Genomic DNA, 22,317 nt, shown 5'->3' with positions numbered 1-22,317 from the left:
AGGGTGAGGTTGGGAGGGGCTGGAAGGAAAGCTGTTGTTGGGAGTGTTGTGTGGAGAGGAGGTGCCATCATGAGGGAAGTGTCTGTGAGCATTGGCACTGAGAACAGGCAGAGCAGAGTGGCTGTGAATGGCACAACAGCTGGTGCAGGACCTCGGTGCTCTTCCCAGACCTACCAGGGGTTTACCCTGGCACCTTGGGTGAGTTACCTTTTCTCCTCTTGGCTTTTCTCAACCCTTTCTCCTGCCAAGGGCATGTTGGAGCAACGAGTCCACATGTTTGGGGCCACAGCACAGGCTGCCACCCCCAATTCTGCCAGTGAAGGGGGATCAATAACTGACAGTGCTGCGCTGCCAGATGTCCTAGTGCAGAGGTGTTGTTCCTGTGAATTTTGCTTCTCCTACTTGAGCTCCCCTGCAAGAGGACTAGAGATAAGATTATGGAATATAGATATCAGATTATGGAATATTTACATGTAAACAACCCCAGAGGTACGGAGTTTGTAGCCCTGGTTAGAAGGGTCTGTCCAGTCCTGTGTGTGTCACTGACATCTTCCAACATGCACAAGGCTGTGATCTAGATCTGCTGGAGGACTGAGCTTCTACAAGTAGGGCTGTTCTGCTCTATTCCAAGCTGAAATGGCCAAGCCCAGGGTCTGGGCTAAGACATGTTTGATTTGGGTGGATTATAGAGTATTTTCAGGTTTGCCTTTCTTGCTGATGTGAGAAGTTGTGGTTCAGCCTCTGTTGCTCGGTTGGGTTGTGAGTCTGAAGCCAAGACAAACGGCTGCAGCTTTGTGTCTGAGGTCACCTGCAGCGTGGGGAGCACCTGCCTGGTGACACTTCACCTTGGACTGGGGATTTTGTCTTTGAAAGTCAAAGCAGTCCCAGAAGAGCCACCTCCATCCCCCGTGAGGGTGAAGCCCGTGGGAGTGCTGCTGAAGGGGTGGCTGCAGGGCCACATGTCCCAGCTCCTGGTGTCACCACAGCACCGTTCCTGCTGGGCTCTGGAGCTGCTGTGGGGCACGTTTGATCACAAACAGGCACAGCAGCCCTGCCACAATGCACACACAGTTCTCTGCACTGTTTGGACTCTGTTTCTTGGTATCCAGGTTGCTGCTGAAACTGCTGAGCTTCTAAGAGGACTCTCTGTTTGGGATGGGATGGTCTGTAGCACTAAGGGACGAATGCTGGATCCCTTTGGCAGTAGATTTAAGCCCAGATCTCTTGTGTCCTTGCAGGCAGCCCAGTCTGCAAAGCCATTCTGCCCTTGCCAGGGATGCTGCAGTGCTTTAGGAGTGGTCATAGGAGTGAAGAACATCAAGTCTCTCTGGTGACCAGTGACAGGACGCCACGGAATGGCTGGAGCTGTGTCAGTGGATGTTTAGGCTGGATATTAGGAAAAGATTCTTCCCCTAGAGGGTGGTGGGACACTGAACAGGCTCCCCAGGGCAGTGGGCACAGCACCAAGGCTGCCAGAGCTCCAAGGGTGTTTGGAAAATGCTCTCAGGCACATGGTGGGATATTGGGGTGCCTGTGTAGGGCCAGGAGTTGGACTGGATGATCCTTGTGGGCCCCGTCCAATTCAAGATATTCTGTGAAGTAGATAAAGCAAAGGCTTTGTTTGCCACCAAAATCTTCAGTGGGGTAAAGTTTCATGTGTACAGGACTGAACCTTCTTCCCAAAACTAAAGGCAGGAGGTAAATGCACGCAGACTCTGTGCCTGCCTCCTCCAGCCTCTGAGCAGGGTGGCACCCGGGGGCTGGTCCTGTTTGAGTTCCTCTGAGGTGAACTCCCTCCCTTCCAGGTGATGGGTTGTTGTGGGAGTGAGAAGCTCTTCCAGCCTGGGCCGTACCTGAAAGCCCGATGCCTCAAAAGATTTTTATTTTCCCCCCTTCCCCAGCTCTAACTTCAACGGCCGCGCTTGGGGACGAGCACTTTGAAGCCTTAATTGCAATTATGAATCTTCCTCTGTTCCCAGGTTTCCCCTAATTGGCTTCCTGTGAGAATTTACAAAGCTGGTAAAAACAAAACTGCTGTTTTTTTTTTCTGTGGGGGAGTTGGTGGCGTGAGATTCCTGAGCCCAAGTAAAACTCTGCTCAGCCGGGACCTCTCGTGTGCTGCCGTGCGGGGCCGTGCCCGCCCCGTGGCCAGATGCTCACAAGGGTGGCATTATCCAAAATGTAAGCTGATTTACATGCTTGCATTTGGAAAGTGCTAATCTATTTCGATTTTTTTTTTCCCCCCTCTTCCCCCCCCACCTCCCCTCTCTTTTTCTTTTCAGCCCTCTCTAATCTTCTGTGCTCTCTGCCAGGTTCCCAGCTCCTTTGGCTGGAATAGGCCCCAGCTAAATCCTTTATCTGTCTATTTGGCAACCCTGGGCGAAGTGGTTAGCAAACGAATGACACTTTTCCTGGCTCATTAATTAGATTTACTGAGCTGAGTGGTTGCTGCTGCTGCTGCAAGAGTCTGCACAAGGCAGTTCTGTATTTTGTTTCTTAGAAATTTGGGGTTTAAAAAAACGGAGTTCCAAAGCAGTTCTGGTGCTAGTGGTTGAATCCATGGTTCCCCTGTGTGCACTGCTGTTGAGAACACGTGTTTTTCTCATGTGTAGCTTTATTTCTGCAATTTGCTGCTGCATGAGCAGTTCTGGTTGTGTGTCACAATTTTACTGCTCAAGAAGTTTGAAGATGTGTACCTGGGTACTGTGCTGGGTGCTCGTGGCAGGATGTGATGGTTAAGGCAAGTGGTTCTTGTGGGTTAGAAATAACCTCTGTGAAACACTAGTATGTTTTTATGTATTATAAAAATCCTGTTTGACATGTCCTGCTCTGCCAGCTTTGCCTGCCAGGGTTATAAATGGGATTGGGAAGGCTACAGTAGGAAATAAAAATGACAGGATGAAAGAAAATTATGCTTTCACCTTTACCTACCACTGCTTTCCAGCCGGTGGCTGAGGGAGTGTGGTGCAGCAGGAGCCTCTGCTGCTACTTTTGGAGGGGGAAACTGAGGTACAGAGAGGTCTCTCCCCTTGCCATGGCACCAGAACTTGGGGTTTTATTGCAGACTTTCGGTTCCCTCCGTAACCACTTGACAACACTGTTGTCTTCTCGGCTTGAACAGTCTGTGTTGAAGGTGAATGTTGGGGTCTTGTCATCCATTGCAACCTGGGAACCCAGTGCCAGGGTGCTGGGGCACCCTGTGGAAGCTGAGGGATGCTCGTGGTGCTGATGTGCTGCTGTTGCCGTGATCCCGTTTACAATTCGGGGTCACTCAGCCTGTGCTGGGGACAAGGGGAGGAAGGTCCTGGGCAGTATTTAAGCTCCTCACGTGTAGGGCGCTTCATTTGTTGGTATAAACCTCCAAAACTGAAATTGCTGACTTACCCGTGACTGGATGGGGTGATGTGAAAGACTGATAAATGTGTCTTGCTGGCTTGTCCTCCCTGATCCACAGGGAGGGGCACTGCTGTGGTTTCCCATTCCTCGAGATTGCTGAGGCTTTCTGTGTAAAAAGGGACATCCAGGAGGAGACTCTGAGTCCCTTTGCCTGTTCTCAGTGGAGCATTTGACCCAGGTAGATTTGTGTGCTGTGAGATGGCATCTCGGGAGGGTGATCCTGCTCCTCCCCTGGGCACAGCCCGCAGGGATTGAGGCTCTGACCATGCCCAGAGCCCAGAGCAGGGTCTGCCCCATCACCTGGTGTTACTGGACATGAGAGGGTCTGGTCCTCCTTTCCTGGTCCTTGCTGGGTGGGAGCAGTCAGAGGAAGCACTGCCGAGCCCGGGCTCATGCAGAGGTAAGTGCCTTTAGCACAGGTTTCCTAAAGTGACCATCCCTGTTAAATTTTAGTGTGTCATGTCCAGTAGGAGACAACTGAAAGCTCTGATGGGAAGAGGGTGTTCAGCAATTTTTAAAAGCCAGGGTTGGTACCAGCTTCAACCGACAGACCCAAAAAAGGCTGCCTCGAGGAAGGGCTGGCTTTGTGGCTGCATCCCTGGGCTCCTGGAACTGCCTCGCTGCTGTGGCTGCAGGCACAGCCAAGCAGGGATGCTCCATGCCCTGCCTGATCCGTTACCCTGCCTGCTAAATCGCTTCAAACCGGGCTGGGTGGTGCCTTGGCTGATCCAAAGTGCAAAGCCCGCCGGTGATTTGGGGCTGGCACCGCTTGTGCTTGTGAAAACCATCACAGCGTGTAGAGAGGAAGAACTGCCGCAGTTCCTGGAAGGAGTTTTGTAGGCAAAGAGCTGGGGGAGGAGAGCAGAAATAGCTGCGAAGTGTCACAGAGCTGTGACCAAACGCAATTCGCACTTAACCCACTTGAGAGTTGCCCTCCCAGCGAAGCAGCAAGGGTTTATCTACCGAGGACCCGCCGCTGGGAGAGGTGAATTGCCTGCTAATTGGCTCTGCTAAAGGTGGAGGGGCCAGGCTGGCTAATTAGACTGATCTTTATGCCTCTCCTGTTAATTTGGAGAGTGGAGGATATTCCCGGAGGGAGGTGGACTTCCCGGGGAGGTGACCCCATCAGCTCGCTGGGTCTTTTGATCCCTGCCGGGGGCGAGCCGGGATCGTGCAGCTGTGAGACACAAGCCTGAACTCTTGTCAAAATAACCTCGCGGTTATTTCGAGTTAACATTTTGAAGTTAAAAGCGAGGAAACAACTTGACGTCTCCCTGGAGGTAAGTGAGAAGGGGAATAGGTTGCTGCCGGCCTGGGAGTGCTGGGGTGGGAAGTCCAGATCTGGGTCGAGCATTCCCTTGTGCTGGCAGAGTGACCTCACTTGGCTGAACCTGGGCTGTGTCTTTTCTAAAGAAAATTAAATTAAAAAAAAATTCCACTTAGGTGCTTCTCAGAAACAGTCCCCAAAGCAACCAGCTGAATTCAGGTGTGACCTGAGTTGTGAGTGTTGCAGATGACATGGAAAGGGTGGAAAAGCCGAGAAAAGCACAGAAAAAAATGTGGTGACTGGATTTTATAGCAGCTCTGAGGATGAAATGCTCTGGGTTTAAGGTGCTGTCGGGATCACAGACTCACAGCATAGGTCAGGTTGGAAGGGACCACCGTGGGTCATCTGGTCCCACCTCCTGCTCCAGCAGGGCCATCCTAGAGCACACGGGATTGTGTCCAGATGGGTCTGGAATATCCCCAGTGAGCGAGATTCCACATCCTCTCTGGACTCTGTTCCAGTGCTCGGTCACTGCACAGGGAAGAAGTTCTTCCTCATGTTCAGGTGGAACTTCCTGGGCATCAGTTTGTGCCTGTTGCCTCTTGTGCCATTGCTGGGCACCCCCAAGCAGAGCCTGGTCCATCCTCTGCCCCCTCCCTGCAGATGCTGATGGATGTAGGACACTGGTGTGGCCCTTGTCCTGCCACAGGCTTCCTGGGTGACCTGGCCAGAGCCACTTTGCCTTTCCCAGCAGCCTGAGTTCCCTGTCACTGCATGGATAGTAGTGCTGTTTTCTTCCTTGGAGGAGTGATTTGAGGATAAAGGCATTAAATAATGCCCAAGTCTGGTGCTGAGGGAATAGGAGGTGAATAATTCCCAAAGGTTGTGGCTCCTGGGGGGAGCTGGTGCTAATCTGGGCTTTGGGAATCAAATTCAGCCTTACGGCTGTGACACGTTGTTTCTCCAACACAGCCTGGAAATTGTTTAAACTCTCAAAGCTCTGCAAGCACTGGAGCTGTGTTCTCTTTCTGCAGCTCTGTAATAAAGCAGGATGTGTCCAGTGCCCCACTGGAGGGGCTCTGTCCATACCTGTGCCCCTCACAGGGCACTGATGCACCACCCTGATCAGGGGCTGCTCCAGGAGGTGACTGTGGTGAGCGGGACTGTGGGGACTTCCAGGCACAGGGTGGGGAACAGAGGAAAAAGTGATGGGAACAGAGAAGTTTAAGACTGGCATCCATACTGTGGTGAGGCAGGATGGCAGTGGGGGACCTGCAGGTTTGAAACCAGGGCCAGGGCCTTCCGAGCCAGGCAGGGACTGTGTGGAGAGGAGTGTGATTGAGGCATTGTGGGGTTCTGGGGCTCAGTTGGGGTGCGATCTAAATACAGCTTGTCATAGCCCGGCCCCTCCTCAGAAGGATGGGTGTTTGGGAGCTGCAGTTGGGGTGTAACACCCCCCCATCTGTGCTTGGGGTTTGTGTCTTGGGGCTGTGAGAGCCCAGGATGTCAGGAGCTGCCCCAGGAATGCCCAGGATGCTCCGAGCCCTCCTCCAGACCCCTGTGGAGTGGGATGTGGCTGACTCTGCCCGGGGGTGTCAGTGCTTTGATGGGAATGCAGGAGGAGCCTGTTGCATCGGTGTCCCCATGTCCCTCAATGCTGCTGTCTCTGGGGACTAAAGGGCTTTTTTGGCCTGCTGGGACCCAAACCCAAGGAGCATCAAATCCCCAAGTTGCCCATGGGCTACCTCTTCTACCACTGGTTGTCCCTTTTTCACGGTGAGAGGAGAAGGACCCTGGTGATGAGCCCATGGGGGACATGGCCAAGAGATCTTCTCTAGCATCCTCCTCCTGATGAAGCCCATTCACATCTGCCTCATGCTCGAGTCTTGGAGGAAACCCTGGCAGGTGGGAGCACACCAGGATTTGGGTGCTCAGCTCCAGCACCACCCCTGTGGTTGGCACCTTTTGCAGTGAGGATGCACTTGGATGACATTTTGCTGGTCTGCTCCCTGCCCCCAAATAGACACTGGGGACAGGTCCCATCAACACTTGAACTGGTCTTCCAGTAGGGAGAGCTGGTGACAGCCCTGCTTCATCCCTGGAAATCTATCCCTCCTGGCAGCCGCAGATTTGGGAGAATCAGGCATGGACAGGGTTTGTCTTCATACCAGGGGCTTCCAAGTGCCGTTAATATCTGCTCCAGTTCAGCTTAAAAACAAGATTGGAGGAGTTAATCTGATCATGGTTTGCTTTGGGGCTGGGGCCTCTGGGTTTTTTTTTTTTTTATTAGATAAGAAAATTCAATGTGGTAAAGCACTGGACTGGTTCTTACTTCAAAGAGATCCCCAGGCCATTCAGAGCAGGTATTGCCACTGCAGCACAATTATAGAACAAAGAAAAAAAGCAGAGACAAAACTAAAAACAGGAACCAGCAGATAAACAATACTCGGGTGCTGCTGGAGCTGAGCTGGGCTCTTTCCTGCCCTCAGCCATCTGGAGAGTCAGCACTAAGGCTTGAGGGAGCTCAGCTCTCCTGGGCAGCTCTTTTCCAGCTGGGAAATGATTGAAAAGCTTTTCCATTCGTAAAAAAATTTGTCAGGGTGTGAGCTGAGCACCTGGGTGTCCTCAGCCAGGATGCCCTGAGTTTACCACTCTGACGCAGGCAAGAATTTTTGCCTGTCTATGCCATGGGGTTCATGCCTTGCTCCTGATCCCAGGAAGACACAAATGTTTCCGTAGGGAGTGAAGAATTGAGTGGCAGTGACTGGTGAGCTCTTGAGAAGCAGGAGCACAGTCAGTGCTCAGTGGTGTGGCTGCCTCAGGGATGCTGGAGGAGGGCAAACCAGAAGAGGAGCATCCTTGGCAAATTCCTGCCTGGGTACCACTTTTCCCAGCTGGTGTCATGGAAAACTGGTGCGATGCTGATTCCAGGGAGAGCCAGCTTGGTGGGACTTGGTCTAGTGTCTGGTGTGTGGAGGAGAATGTCTCATTTAATCAGAAATGAGAAGTTTCATTTTTTTTTTCTGGTTTGATTTTTACTTTTTGAATCATGGTCAGATGAGTGCAAACACTCTTTCGAAATGATGAGTTGCAAAGTTTCATTCTGAGTCCTCGAGGACCCCCTCTCTCTGCATCTCACCTTGTGCACCCTCCAGAGCAGATGCATTTTATTTTAAATCCTGTCCACTGAGGAAGCCACTCACCTCAAGACAGTTTCTCTGATTATTTTGTTCTTTTTGCTGGGTTTTTTTGCAGCCCTGTTTCTGCTCTTACTGTGATTTAGTTTGCTGCTCTGGTTGCACACCCTTGGGAAAACTTGACCCTAAAGTCAGGGTCAAGCATCTCCATTATCATCAGGGCCGGTCCTAAGACCACCTCATGTGCTGACCTGCAGCTGAGACATGGCAAAGCTTCATCCTTGGCAGCTGGTACTTGATGCTGGGAGCACGTCTGGACTCGCTTCACACCAGTGAGAGGTGTGAGCCCTGCTCCTGGTGCTGTAAAACATCTCTGCGACTTTATCAGCTCAAGGGTAGCAGATCCCAGAGCAAAGGACAGCTAAGGTGGGCAGCACTAGGGCTCTGCTTCTTATTTTTTCTTTCTTTCTGCGTGGCTTTATCTCCAAAAGAAAAAGCAGTTACACTTTGGAGTTATTGCTGTTTGTTTGCACCTCTTGGTTTTATATTTTCTTTCGAGTTCGCAGTGTCTTCATCTCCCAGGCACCAGCCTTAAGCTCTGGCTGCTAACGCAGGTAATCTTGGTGATGGAATTTGGGAAATCCCGTTAAATAATTGCCCTTTGCAGCAACACAAATGGCTTGGATGGAGGTGTTTGTGTGGAGCTGACTTGTCTTAGGCATTTCTCAGCTTCCTGTTGGCTTTCTCCTCTGATCGGCTGAGCTGGGGGCACTCGGTGCCAGCTGAGCAGAGCAAAGCTGTACCGGGAGGGGATGGGGTGACAAACCACTTGTGATTGCCGTGAGCAGCACGGGTACTACGGGATCTACAGCAGTTGCACGACTTCGCTGAGGTTCGAAGTGTTTCTCCCCAGCCGCCCCGGAAGCCTCTCCCCTCTTGTGGCTCTGCACAGAGATGCAGCTCAGGGCGGCCGTGCGGACCCCCACCCCCGGTCACCCGCTTCCCCAGCCCCTGCAGCCCTGCTTCCGATGCACAGGGTGTTGTATTTTGGGGTTTTTTTTTTGGTGGTGTCACTCGGGGCTACGTGATGCTGAGCACTGCTGGCTCCGACATCGCCCGTGCGAGCGCGGAGCTTCGTGGTTGTTCTGTCCCTTTCTCGCCTTCCCCCAGGTCTTGCTGCCTCGTGACCCGCTGTGTTTGCCCTTCCCTGAGAGCCCAGCACCGGTGTGAACCGTGGTGCCAGGCTGGGAAAGGCACGCTGAGCAATAAAAAGTCAATCCTGCCTGGTATTAGGGAAATTCCGTCTGGATTTGTAACTTCTATCCCCCCCTTTCTCCCCTTCCTGGCAGCGTGGCCCTGGGGTACACAGTGCTCTGTATCTCCAGGTTTTAGCTGTTGTACAACACCTTAGATGTGGGTTTGTTGTTGAAGGCAAAGCATTAGACACAAAACCGATGACCAGAGGCTGCTTATTTCAGGAGGATGGCAGAGCCATCTGCCTCTCCTGGATGTTACCTTTTCCTTGCTTGGATGATGGTCCATCCTTCAGTTGCAGTGTGTTTTTAAGGTCTTTCCTAAGCTGGAGACCTTTCTCCTCTGACTTCAGGCGTTTCTTTCTGCTCCATCCTGGTACACTGTGTCCATGGTCAGCAGCCTGACAGATGGAGCAGCAGCAGAACTGACTGCACAGACATTCAACTGTTAGGTCAGACTTAACTTTCAAACTGTCTTACAGCGATGCTCTCTGTGCCCTGGCTGTGGACTAAGGATGGCCACCACTGTGCCTTCCCATTTTCTTACAGGAATGTGTACTGGGGATTAATTTGGACTTCTTTCTGCAAAGAAGCATCTCATGACCTAAGTCCGTGGCTGGGTTAATCCACTCCAGCTCTGCATAGAGTTGGGTGACTGCCTTGGAGCTAATTCACATTGCATTTAGTGGAGAGAGACAGAAATGTCCTGGCAGGCCACGGAGGACCATCTTGGTGCAAACTGAGCAGCCCCAGGTAAGCATCTCACAGAGGGGTGTCTGAATTTAGCTGTTGGCAGTTTGCTGAGATGAATCACATCTCACGTTTCAATTTCTTGGGCTGGGCTGAGCCCCCCTTCCTGCACTGCTGCCAAGAACACCCCCAGCCCCACGGTGCCCACTGTGTGTGCCTGACCAGCCCTCGGGGGGGAACAGGCAGCCAAACCTGGGTGTAAAACCTGGGTGCTGTTTTACCCATTTTGTGTTACCTTCTGTGGGTGCCGTTTGATACTAAAAGGACTCTGAAACTGCTTTTGCACGTTAGGTGCTTTCCCTGCTCTGTGCTGGGAGTCTCTCATTCAGCCCAGTTCTCAGACACAGTGAGAACAAGGAGTGATCTCTGTGTCTTAGTGAGCTTTCCAGTTCTCACGTTTTCTGGTGTAAACGAGGCATTGCAGTTCAGGAAAGCAACAACGTTGCCCAGCTCTCAAGGGGGGCTTGGTCCTGTAGTGTTCTTTATCTCTAGGGAGCTGCCAGGCTTGTTGTATCTCTCTTCTTCCCAAAACAGCATTTACTGCTAATAAATCAGATCTTGATTTCCTGCTGTGAGCATGTAGGGATGTCCTGTGCCATTCCTGCCCCTCAGCACTGTTGTCCTGTTTTCTTCTTGTACCATGAATTTTATCCTCCACTTGAAGACAAAATCCCTGTCTAAACCTCTCTTTCCCACTTCAGTTCCAAACGTTGCAGTTTGCTCAGAATCCTGCACTAATGTGTCAATCCCACAGCAATTTTAAGGTTGATGGTTCATATAATGACTTGTTGCTCATTTATTACATCAAGACTTTCTACGTGTGCTGTTCCAGGCATCCCAGAGTGGGGGACTGATTGCTGTGAAAATCTTCCTTCCTGAGAAATAGGTTGTATCTGTTGCTTGTGGGATCTCCAACTCCTGTCCTTCCCAGCAGAGATACAACCCTGCAGCTGGATGGCTGGAATGTGGAGTTTGCCAGTTTTCAGGGCAGCTCATTCCTGGCTGCAGTTTTTCATATCAGTGTGGTTGGTGAACACTCCAGACACACCGTGTGTCCAGGAGGCCAAATGCTTTCCTGTGTTGCCTGTTCAAACCAATGCCCAATTGACCTTTTGGTGGTTTGGGTCTTCTGAAAAGCCACCTTGGTCTCAATGTCTCTATCACCAATGCCTTTCTGTGTGGATGAATTCTCCTTGGCTCGTGCTGCTTCCTGGATCCTCAGCACCCAACGCCCAAGTCTGCACTGCTCCTTGGAGCTGTTTCTGCTCTGGTTCTTTCAGTGGTACCCTGATGGCAGCAAATACTCCCAGCACTGGCCCCAGTTGCATTTGTTTACCCCTTTCCAACCCCGTGCTGGGTGAACCTGTCCTGTTGCCCCTTCCCAACAGCCTGTGTCATTTCTTTCCCCCTAAATCCTGCTCTGGATGTGGCTTGCTCAGGGACCAGTCACTGAGGTCTTCGTGTCCCCTCTGGGAGTAGAGCAGGAACAGGCTGTCCAGGTTCCTGTACATCTCTCAAGGTGGCTGAGCCAGGTTTGTGCAGACAGCACTCTTTTTCTTTCGGAGTTGACTTGTGTCCTGGAAGATCCTTCATTTCTGGTGTCCTCTTCCTTTCCTTCATCTGCATTCCTAGGAAAGGAGGAGGATAACAGAGGTGGATAGTGTATTTTTTTCCTGGTTTTGTTGGTTGTATTTTTCCTGTGTAATACAGCAGGGAGCATCATGGGGACCCTGCTGTGGTTCACATTTGTAATCTGTCCTCTTCCAAGTCATTTGGCTCCTCGCTCTTTGGATAAGGGGGTGATCCCACAGAGTGCCCAGGCACTGCTAGGACTGACTTCTCAAGAAATCAGACCTCATGACAGCTTTTTCAGTCCTCTCGAGCCTCTACCAGCACCCAGGGGCAATGGTGGTGATGCTCTCACACGGCTTGGGTGGGTGTGAGTAGGTGTGTGGGAGATATGAGTGGTGACACATAAGTGGATTTCTCTCACGTTCCCCCTCTGTGGCCTCATCAGTGTTGGTTTTGGTCAGTTTGTCCATGGCCAGAATTCAGTAAGGGCTTGGTCTGGGTTTTGGAAAAGATTCTCCACGTTCCTTCTCTGTTTCCTGTTCCTCTGTTGACTGGGGGAAGGAGACTCCCCACAGGTGAGGTTTTGCAGTCCAAGGAGTGCAGGTCCCTCATGGTCCCTGCCATGGCTCAGTGTGCTCTTATCCTCAGGGTGAGAGCAACTCCTGTCCTTGCTCAGCAGGACAGGAACCCGAGGCCCTATAAGGCAGCCGGGGTGTTTGGGTGGTACACGCTCCTTTGCGAGTGCCCTCAAAGGATGTTTGTCAAACCAGTTGCCTCCTGGATCTTTTGACACGCTGCCTTTGTGTGGTTTGAAGGAACATCTTATCACCTTCATCTCCCCGCTCTTCGCAGAGCACTTACTTGGTGGTAAACACACGCAGGCTGAAGTTTGAATCTTGAAAATCGCAGGTTCCTCCCCTCCTTGCCCCGATTTCTACAAAGGCTTCCTCCAGCTGCTCCCTCAGAGTTTCTATCTTTGGCTCCCCTATGGGGTGTAGAGGAGGCAGTAAAATCTTGCGAGTAAAGGGTAGCTGAAAACCAAGATTTCTTCTGCAATCTAAGAAAAACAGCCACTTTCGCTGGAGGAGCAGGTACCACACGTGCCCTTTCTCCACTGTGTGGCATAGCTGCGTATCCAGCTCCTCCATGGCAGTGAGGATGCATCTCCTAAAGCTCCCTTCCTGCCTGTTGCCCACTGCCCCTTTGGAGGATGAAATGGAGGAGGCAGAAAGCTGAGGTGTAGCTCAAAGGAGATGACCTTGCTGTGGAGCTTGTATGAGGATCTCGCCCTGAAAAAAGCTCTGCTTAGAATCCCTTTGCTTTGATTCCAAATTAAGTGGTTTTCCTTCTGTTGTAGCATCAGCCCAAGCTCCTCTTTTCTTTAGTCTCTTGCCCTTGTCTCCCCAGTGCCCTAAGCCCTTTGGCAGCATCAAGCCAAGTGCTGAGTCACGTCCTGGCACCAACTTGGGAGTTGGTGTCTCTGTGAGACAGTTCGTGTCCCTCCACCAGCTGTCAGTGCCAGCAAACCTGGGCACTGTGTTCCCAAGCTGATCCTGATGGTGAAGGGCTTGTTTGTCCTCTCCTGTTTCCTGCATGGGATGCTCAGCCTCAGAACAACTGTGGCAGGAAAGGGTGTTATCCTGCTGTGAAGGTACCCGAGGCCTTTCTCTGGTGCTGGTGGAGCAGTGCCTTGCTTCCTTACTGCAAGGTTCCCTCTGGGAAGGTACAGAACTTTCAGCCAGGTCCTTTCCTGCTCACAGGCATCTCACGGAGGTACTGCTGGGATTTGCCATCGTGGAAGGGGAAATGTCAGCTTGCTCCGTGGCTGCCTGGGTTTGCTGTCTTGGAGGGTGGATTAAAGCAGGGCAGTTTTCTGGCTGGGGTGGTGCCCCCTGGGGTGTCGTGAGCAGGGGGCAGGGGTTTGCCCTGCTGGTTGGATTGGAGGTGGCTGGTGTCCCAGAAGGGATTGGTCTAATCACCTTCACTACTTTATTTGGGAACACCAACTTTGGACTTGATCTTGGAGCTCTTTCCTTCTATTCCCATCTGATGATGGTTGTCCTGGGCTCCACTGCCTCCACGTCCTTTGGATGCTGAAGATAGGACTCCTGTGGACCTTAATGCAAGAAAAGTGTTTCTCCTTGCTGAAAAGGCTGTCACGGGCCGTGTCCCAACTGTGTGGGGGCCGCTGATGTCATCTCCTCGACTTGGCTGCACAGAGGGACCTTCTGGGCAAGAAGTTGATGTGTTCTCTGCTCTGATACTGAGCTGGAGAAAAGCCATGGAAGGGAAAGGTCCCAGGACAGTGAAGGCAAGTGGGGGAACCAGTGTGTCCCAGCTAAGTGGAAAGTCCCTGCGATGGAGCTGTGACGCCCTGAGGGATTCCCATGACCTCAGCAGGAAAATACATTCTATATTGTTGGTAATTTTTCATAGTTTTTAAAAACTTCAGCATTTCTTCAAGCCTTGTGCCTCAAAGCGGGACAGGTGAAAATCTAAAAGCAGTGATCAGCAAGTTCCTGCTTCCCACCAAGGGGTGAATGTTTACCTGTTTGATGCTAGTCAACAGGAATACTGTGATTTACCTTTCACCTTTGTAACTGGGACAGAGATGAAGGAAGCCTCTTAACTAAACAATCTGGGATGGAATTTCCCAAAAATCTTGCATCCATGCAAGGACAATTTCACAAATACTCTTAAGATACATTGAGTGCCACATCCCATTGTTTCTTGAACACTCCAGGGGTGGGGACTCCACCACCTCCCTGAGCAGCCCCTTCCAATGCCTGACCACTCTTTCCTTGAGGAAATTCTTCCTGATGTCCAGCCTGATATGCTCGTGGTTAATGCCTTGTCCAACGGTGATGCTCAGTCGTTGCCTGAGGATGTTTCCCACAGCTGCTTTGGTGTCTCCTCTTTTCCTGTCTCCTGGGAGCAGTGTCTCCAGGTGTTTCACACAGGGGCTGGGCAGATGTGTGGGCAACAGAGCTGCTGTCAGGAGAGTTGTGACAATCTGATGTGAGAAGGTCTCTCCCTGGTGTTTTGTCTCAGTTGATCCATCCCTTCTCCCTTCCCTGGGTAGTGGTTGTGCTCTTCTGATGGAAGTCCAATTGGGAGAAGAGGATGAAGGGATAGATTTTTTTTTTTTTTTTCCCTGCAGAGTTGCTCAACACCCTCGTAAAAAGCAAAGCATTGATCCAAAACCTTGACCTCAACACTCGTTTTTCTGAGTGTTCTTGAGATGCTTAGCAGGGCTTCTTGGAAAGCCAGATTATGTCCTCAAGAACTGTCCCTTGCCTTGTCATCTCATTCAGTGTGGGTGGGAAGGAAGGGAGAGTCGAGGGAATACACAGCAGAAAAGGTTGCAAAGTTCCTGCTCGGTTGTGGTGGACAAATGGAGTCCTCTCCCACGAAAAATGCTTCCATAAGCACTGCCCTGGGAGAGGAGGTTTAGATTTGTGTGTGGTCTGTAGCACACCAGGAAAAAAAAACAACCCAAAGACTGTGTTTTGAAAGTTGTGCTAATACCTTGGTTATATTTTTTCCTTGAATTCCCTTCCTGTTGTGTGCTGGCACACGAGAGGCAGTGGGAAGGGATGGCTGGGCTGGTGTGGGGTGAGGAGCGGGTTCCCCTCCGGGGCCCAAGCTGTGCCCTAAAACAAGGTGATGTGCAGGGAGGTGTGTTTTTTGTGAGCTGGGTGTTGTAAGGGGTGCCTGTGAGTCACACAGTGCTCGTAGTCACCGTTTTCCTCTTGCCACAGGCTGTGACTGAGGTGCTGGGGTGTGATTCCCCGCTCATTCAGCCGCGGCACCGCGTTCCTCGGCGTTCCTCACGAGTGCACTGTGGATGGACAAAGCTTATGGTGAAGACCATAAGAACAGGCTGTGGCAGTGGGACACAAGAGGCAGGAGCCCACGAGCCTCTTTGGGGTGAAAAAGAGAACTTGTATTTGGCAGGTCAGTGGTTGTTCTTGTGTGTTTGCTTTCACCTGTTTGGAGCTGTTGGTACAGCACAGGAAGGACCAAGGGGCAAGGCTGGAGCCAACCTCCCCCAGTGCCTGGGCTCTTGGGGAGCCCCAACAGCCAGGCACAGCTTTCCTGAGCCTTTCTGGGGGATTTGCTGGGCATTAAGTGTGGGTGGAGGTGGCCAGGCTGAGTGCACCAAGCAGGGAGGACCATGGAGGCTTTGCTGAGATCACAGTGACTTTGGGTCCTTCCAGGGCAGAGATGGGGGGCTGTGATATGTGCAGCCACCACTGAATACTGAGCACCAAACACTGGCCAGATAAGCAGAGAACTGAGAATTTGGGGTGGCTGTGGGAACTGTATAGGTGTGTGGCATTGGTACAGGAGTGTTCTGTCCAGGGTGAAAGCAGGTGGGCTTTGTAGTGTTGGAAGATTTTGTTTCTTCTTCCTGGATTATGTTTGTGCATTTTTGTTGCCTCTATCCAAAAAGCAAAGAGTCTGTGGGATGAACCAATGTCTGTACTTTGGGAGAGGAGGGACACCTGCCTCAGGGTCCCTCTGGACTCCAGGGCTGGCACTGCAGGGGAGGAGGGAATCTCAGCCTGATCACCAGCCTGCTCACGGCCAGGCAGATCTGAGCAGTAAATCCTCTGGGCAAATGGCTTGTATGTTCAAGACCTCTCAAGACAGATGCATATGAACTGGGTGGGATAAAATCTTCCTCCCCCAGCCCAGGGTTTCAGGTTGCAGCCTGGGCTGTGGGGCAGAGGCGGGATGTGACAGGGCTGCAGCCCCGCAATCTGCAATCGCTGTTTCACAATGTCCTCGGGTGTTGGGGCTCAGGTCCCCTCTGGGTTTTCCTGCATTGCCACAAAAGCACGTGGACCTTTTCTTCACGTTGGCTGCGTGGCAGCAAGGTGACAGTGCTGGTGGCTTTCCTGGCCACTTGGAATGGGTTTGTGACTGCTGTCAGTGGACACTAGAGGCGTCAAGGACAATCCATGCCTAATGCAAGGAGCAGAAGTGTGGACTCTGCTGCCATCTTTCCCAGGTTGGACCAGATGATCTTTTGAGATCACTCCCAGCCCGGGCTGTTCCGGGATTCCCATCTGTGCTGTAATCTCTTGCAGTCTTATCTTCGAAGGAGGTTAACCCACGATTACCTCCTCACCACAGACACGTAAGCGAGACACGTTCTGCCCCGCAGAAGGAAGTTGTGAGAAGGCAGAGATGTCTGCAGTAGGTTTGGGGTGCCTTGGCCCCACTGCCTCTCCTGATTGAGTCGTGGACACGTGTGCCTCCTTTTCTTTGCCAAGGCTGGGAGGGACTGGGGAGCAGAGGGAATATGAAGCCAGCAGAGTGGGGTGTGTTGTTGGCTTTGGGGTTGGCAGGGGTGACACGAGGCAGTAACAGGGTGGTGATTCACCAGGAGCACTTTGTCTGCACTGCAGCAGAAGCATGGCAGTGCTCCCTTCCTCACACTTCAGTAAGGACATTGTACACAATACTAACCTTCCTGCTTCTTCCCCTTTAGGAGATGAATTAAAATGCAGCACACCACGTGCACAGAGGACAGGATCTACCACGCACTGGAAAGATGTCTACATGGGCTTAGCAGAGATGCTGTCTCCAGCAGATGGGCTGGTAGGTGACCTGTTAACCATGAGCTTGTTCTTCTGTGTGATCTGCTGACCTACCTGGGCACCTGGGTAAGAGAGAGCTGCTGGTGCTGCTGGGGGTTTGGAGCCTTTTTCCCTTCCAGTGTTCCAAGTTATATGCGGGATCCAACCTAGTCAGTCTTCCTGGGCCTTTTGCTGTGGTAGGATGATGTTCCAAGACACTGAACAAGTCATGTTAGGTCTTACCTGTGTAAAGGCTCAGCAGAGAAGTCGTGCGTGTTGCCAGCTGTCCAGGCGTGAGCAGAGGGAGGAGGAGTCTTTGCCCACCATGAGGAAGGATTCCAGTGAAGGGAGGAGGAGTCTTTGCTCACCACGGGGAAGGATTCCTTTGTGCAATCAGCCAGCCTTGCTTGGATGCTCATAGACCCCAAACCCATGGGTGTGGTCTCTGCTCTGTTGCTGGAAGCAAGCACAGAGATATTGTTACTGACTTGATTTAAACCTGGGTCAGATACCATGGTGGCCGTAAAGAGGTGAGCCATGTTCAGAGGGCTGTGAAGGGATTTGGGATGACGGTGGTGAGGGCAGAGCAGCAACGAGCAGAGGTAATTTTTGAATGTCATTTTGACCTTTCTTCCTCATGCTCATGTTTGTGAGATGCAATTAAATCACTCCTAAATCCTCTTATGGTTGAAAGAATTGAAGTGAATTTGAGGGGCTGTCAAATTCAGGTTCCTTTTTGTCTTTGCAGTTCTTTCAACCCTATCTGCTTTTCTTTTTAGCTATAAGTCAACAAAGAGATGCAAATAGTGTCCCACCTGCTGCCAAATACCAGAGTAATCCCTTTTGCCATGCCCATTTCCTCACACCCGCTGTAGCAGTGCCAGGTGATGCTGTAGCTGTAGCATCACTTGGGGTCTTGGTTCGTGCAGTTATGACCAAGACTCCTGTGTCCTTTTCATCTCCCCATGCTCTGGGAACCAGGCCCTGAAGTGTGACCTACATTCCTGGTTCCTGGCACCGTGACAGTGCGTGTCCAAAGGAGTCCCATCTCGCCCAGCGAGTCATTGTGCTCTGCAGAGCTCACCTCTTCCTGTAATTACGATTAATCAATTCCTGTGTCACTCACAAGCTCCTAATCCCAGCCCCTCAGAGCTGGTGTTTGATTTAGGGAAGCCTTTAAACAACGACTTTGTAATTTTTCCGGCTCATTAGCGAAGACCAGACTGTACAGGGCAGGGACTGGGGGTGGTGGGCTCTGCTGGAGGCAGCTGTGCTGCCCAGGGATTCCTCATTCCTAATGATTTCCCCCCATCTCTCCGCCTGCTGGTTCTCAGTCCTCTTCATGTGGGTTTTGCGGGGTTTGGCAGAATGACCTGGCATTCCTGGGAGAGTCTCAGGCGTGTTACACATCAGAAAGTCCCCTTTCATCCAGGGCATTTGTGCTCTTGCCAGCACTCTCCAGCGTGACCAGCGCTCCCCGTTTCCGCACCCTTAATGGCTCTGCTGTGCCCTGGCCCAGGTTCTGCTGCTGGGGACCCCCCAGGGCAACCCCTCCAGTGCCTTCCCATGGGGGCTGTCCCTCGTTTTAACGTGCTGCTCTTTCACATCCTACCCCCTTGCAGTCGGAGTAGGAAGTATTTGCAGTAACATGTACGATTTAGGGAAAACAGAGCAGGGTGCACCCACACCCCATAGCAGGGCATCCTATTGCTTCTCAGAAACAGAGCAGAAATGTTTTCACATCCTTCTGCCTTCCCCATGTTACAGGCAACAGTTTCATTATCCCTGTTCTGTGTCAGATCCAGACTGTTATTTGTGGCAGGGTTGTTCCTCATGTAGTCAGTGAACACTTCTGTCTTGTTCCTAGCTGGGCCGTAACCTTCTCCTCTTTCATTTTTAACTTCTCGCGTCACTTCTGTTTCCCAATTTATTGCTTTCCCCTCCTTTTTACCATTTCCGTACACCAAAATAGCACACACCACATTGCAGCTCTTTGGGCTGAGGCCTTGCTAGGGTTTTGTTCATTTTTAAATTATTTAATGGTTTATCTGAAAATTCTACAGGAGGTTGCCCCAGAGTGGGTGAGTAATCGTTTCCGAGGCGTTGTTTCCCCCCCGTGTAAGTGACTGAGTAGCTGAGGTGTGTGAAGGCAGCAAAGAGGAGAAGTTGTGAGTCTTTGGCCATCCCAGATTTATACTCTGGGTGAGCCCATGGCCAGCTCTGGGGTCTAAATAGAAGATCTTTCTGTAGAGTTTATTGGAGGGATCAAATTAAAATGAGTTGTCTGTGACTCATAAAAATCCCTGTTAGAAAAGTGCTTGGAAAGACAACCCCCTTTTTCTCATGGAGACTCCATTCAGGGTTTGCCTGGTTCATGTTGCTGGAGAAAGACCATTGTCAAATTAGAGTGTGATAAAGGAAGAAACATATTTTACTTCTTACTGGTGAGCAGAGAAACAGGGAACTTTTGGTGAAGGAAAGCCCTGGTCTTGGGTCTGGCTGCTGGCACTGCTGGGAATGCCATGCTGGAAATCAGAGGTGGGAGAGAGGCCAGAGGATTGTGGTGGATGAGAGTTGCTGAAAAGTCTGGAGGGCAGCCCAGTGCCTGGAAGGAGCACTGGGATCTGCTGGGAAGGAGATGTTGTGTATCTACCACAGGGCTCCACATGGGTCAGAGAGGATGATGGATGCTGGTGAGGGAGAGTGGAAGAAGGTCACTAGTGAGCTGGACAGTGTCTCACATGGTGCCCAGAAATTCAGTGTGCTCAGCTCTGAAAAAGAGAAACTTAAGATTCTGTTCCATTACATCTAAATACCCTCAGGGGAAAGGACCAGTCTGGTGTGGGGCTCCTCCAGCTTCGTTACTGAGTGGTGAAATGCAGTGTCTGAAATACTTCCAGCTCGGGGTGCAGAATTATGGTTACTGGTTACTAAACCTGGCAAACTTTAACCTTTGAGCTGATTTCTCCAGGCTTGCCATGGGTTTTCTTGCCAAAATCATGGCCCAGCATGGAAGTGCTTGGAGTGGCTCCAGGCCTGGGAGGTGCCCCTGTACCCTGCTGCTGGATATCCATATTCTATATCTAAGCAGCTGCTTGGATATGGAAGCTGTGGGTTGGATTGATGTGCAGTGCAGGATGTATCCCAAGGGGATGCTGTGGCTGCGAGGCTTGGACTGTCCCCTATCCTTTGGGCATCTCCTGCCCCTCCTTACAAACTGCTGTGAGTCGGCCCTTCCTCTGGGCAGTCCCTTGGAGGAACCACCTTCTTCTGGGGAGGACGTAGGGGAAATGGTGGGAAAGGGTCTGGGGGAGGGAGGGAAGGGGGCTGTTTGCTTTTCACCCCTCCAGCTGTGTCACTTTGGACAGCACCAGCACCCGATGCCTAGCCCAGGCGCCGTGGGCAGCTTGGGCACGATGTGGCATTTCTGCTTTATTTCTCTCCTTTTCTGACTTGACGGTTGCCCACTACAAAGAGCAGCGGAGGGGAAATGCCACCCCCTCCACGAGGCCAGGAAGGAGCTACTCTGGGAGGAGGAGGAGGAAGAGGGCATCTCGGTGCACTTCTCAGAAAAGAAATGGCAAAGCCTCATCCTTCCGAGGCCGCCCACGGGGCCGCTGCTGCCCGGGCTGTTGGCACCGATAGCGATCAAAGCGTGAGCGGGGGCTGTGCCCGGGCTCCCTCCCGGCACTGGGGGCTCCGTGCAGCCCCTGCCCAGCACCCCATCCCTGCTTGGAAGCTTTGCTGTGGTCTTTGCTCTCCCAAAGGGAGGTTTTCCTTTGGGTCTGTGTCACGTTGGGCTCAGTGGAATCGCGCTCTGTTGGCTGCTGGGATAAGCACGGCTTAGTCCTGCTCTTGCTGCGGCTCCACGTGCTGCAGCCCCAGCTTCTCCCAGCTGGGGACATGATGTGTTCTGGGCTGCCTGTGTTGCTGGCAGATAAATCTGACTCATTTTCCATGTTTTAAGAAAAAATAAATAGCGCCGGGTCACTGGTTTAGTGAAGCAAAACCGGATGGATGAGCATGAGGGCAGGGTGCATGTCAGCAGTTTTTTAGCTGTGGGGCTTCCCGTTGCCCTGCTGGGAGGTCTCCTTTGCCTCTTGAGACAAATTCATTGGATTTAGGGGCTGGAAGGTGGAGTTCAGGTTTGTGCTGCCTGTACAAAGGGCGTCTGTAATGCTGATCTGAACCTCTGGAGCTGGTCTCAAAGGACTGCTCTCCTTTGAGGCGTTGAGGGATTTGTGAACATGATTTTACTTCCCACTTCCCTCAGCCAAGAGGCTCCTTTCTGAGCTCTGCAAACCCTGCCTTGACATGGGCTTGGGTGGGTGAGGTGAAGTGTTTCCCTCCAACACAGAACTTCCTGGACCTGGCACAGCTCCACAGACTGGAGGTGATGGGGAGCTCAGCCCCTGCTTGCAGTGATGGCAGGGAGCATCCCTGCACTCGCCTTGGGGACTCTCCAGGGCATCCCCGACCTTGCACCCTTCACACAGACTCAGGGCCTCCCTTGCATCTCCTAGTGAAAAATGTTTGTTGGTAATTAAAGAGCAAGTGCAAAATTCGGGGGAAAGCCTGGTTCCAGCTTCCCACATGCCCTCGGTGCACATCTACCCTTGTCCACCCCGGGACAGGGAGGGTGCCCAGCATGGTCTGGTGCTGCTGGCACAGTGGGATGGACGCAGCTTGTCTTTGTGCTGGTGCTGCTCTGACCTGGTGTAAAACATTACTGCTGAGTTGTCCCTGTGGTTGTTGTGCCTGGTCCTTTGTGGTGACACAGTTCAGTGTTGCAGCAGAGCAGCAGTGTAACGTCTGCTGGGGCGTGTTGAGGTGAGGGGTGGCTGCAAATAAACCTGTCTGGAAACCTTCTCACCTGGCTGCAGCCTCTCCCTGGCCTGGGGATAAGCCAAGTGCTGCTCTGCAGTTCATGAAGTCTCCGGGTGCCACCACAGCCCCAGCTGTGTCCCACAGGGACACAGGACATCTGCAGAGGGACAGAGAGAACTTCTTACTGCTGTTAAAGTTACCTTGGGCTTTTGTGCCTAACCTGGGCACATTAAGAGCATCACTTTGCCTGCCCAATAACCTTTTTGATCTGGGTGCAGGGGATGTGGTTGCAGGGGCTAACTCTGTTCCCAGTGGTGGGAAAGTGGGTGATTGTGACCTGCACTGTGAGAGGAGGGAAGGGAATTCCCACCCCGGTCTGGATCCCTGTCCTGACTGATGCCTGGCGGTGCTGGACACTTTGCTTTGCTGTGTGGTCTTTGTTTATTGTGTGCAGGATTTCCGAGCTGCATTTTGTGCTTGAGACTATTTTTGCAAGGGTACAGCTGTTTTGGTGTGTCTCTGGTTAA

At 51.9% G+C, this 22,317-nt stretch overlaps 1 protein-coding gene across 1 annotated transcript in view; it reads left to right on the top strand.

The window, feature by feature from the left end:
• The first annotated feature begins 15,247 nt into the window (after positions 1–15,247).
• PIK3R5 (phosphoinositide-3-kinase regulatory subunit 5) overlaps positions 15,248–22,317 on the top strand; it is a 29,607-nt gene continuing 22,537 nt past the window's right edge. The window contains exons 1-2 of the mRNA XM_017838407.1: positions 15,248–15,332; positions 16,876–16,985. Of these exons, the coding sequence (XP_017693896.1) occupies positions 16,889–16,985 (97 nt within the window). The 5' untranslated portion in view covers positions 15,248–15,332; positions 16,876–16,888. The remainder of the gene's footprint in view (positions 15,333–16,875; positions 16,986–22,317) is intronic.

The sequence above is a fragment of the Lepidothrix coronata genome, unplaced genomic scaffold (genome assembly GCF_001604755.1).
Source record: "Lepidothrix coronata isolate B3197 unplaced genomic scaffold, Lepidothrix_coronata-1.0 Scaffold337, whole genome shotgun sequence".
In the NCBI taxonomy this organism is placed as follows: Eukaryota; Metazoa; Chordata; class Aves; order Passeriformes; family Pipridae; genus Lepidothrix; species Lepidothrix coronata.
This window is presented reverse-complemented; position numbering and strand designations above follow the sequence as displayed.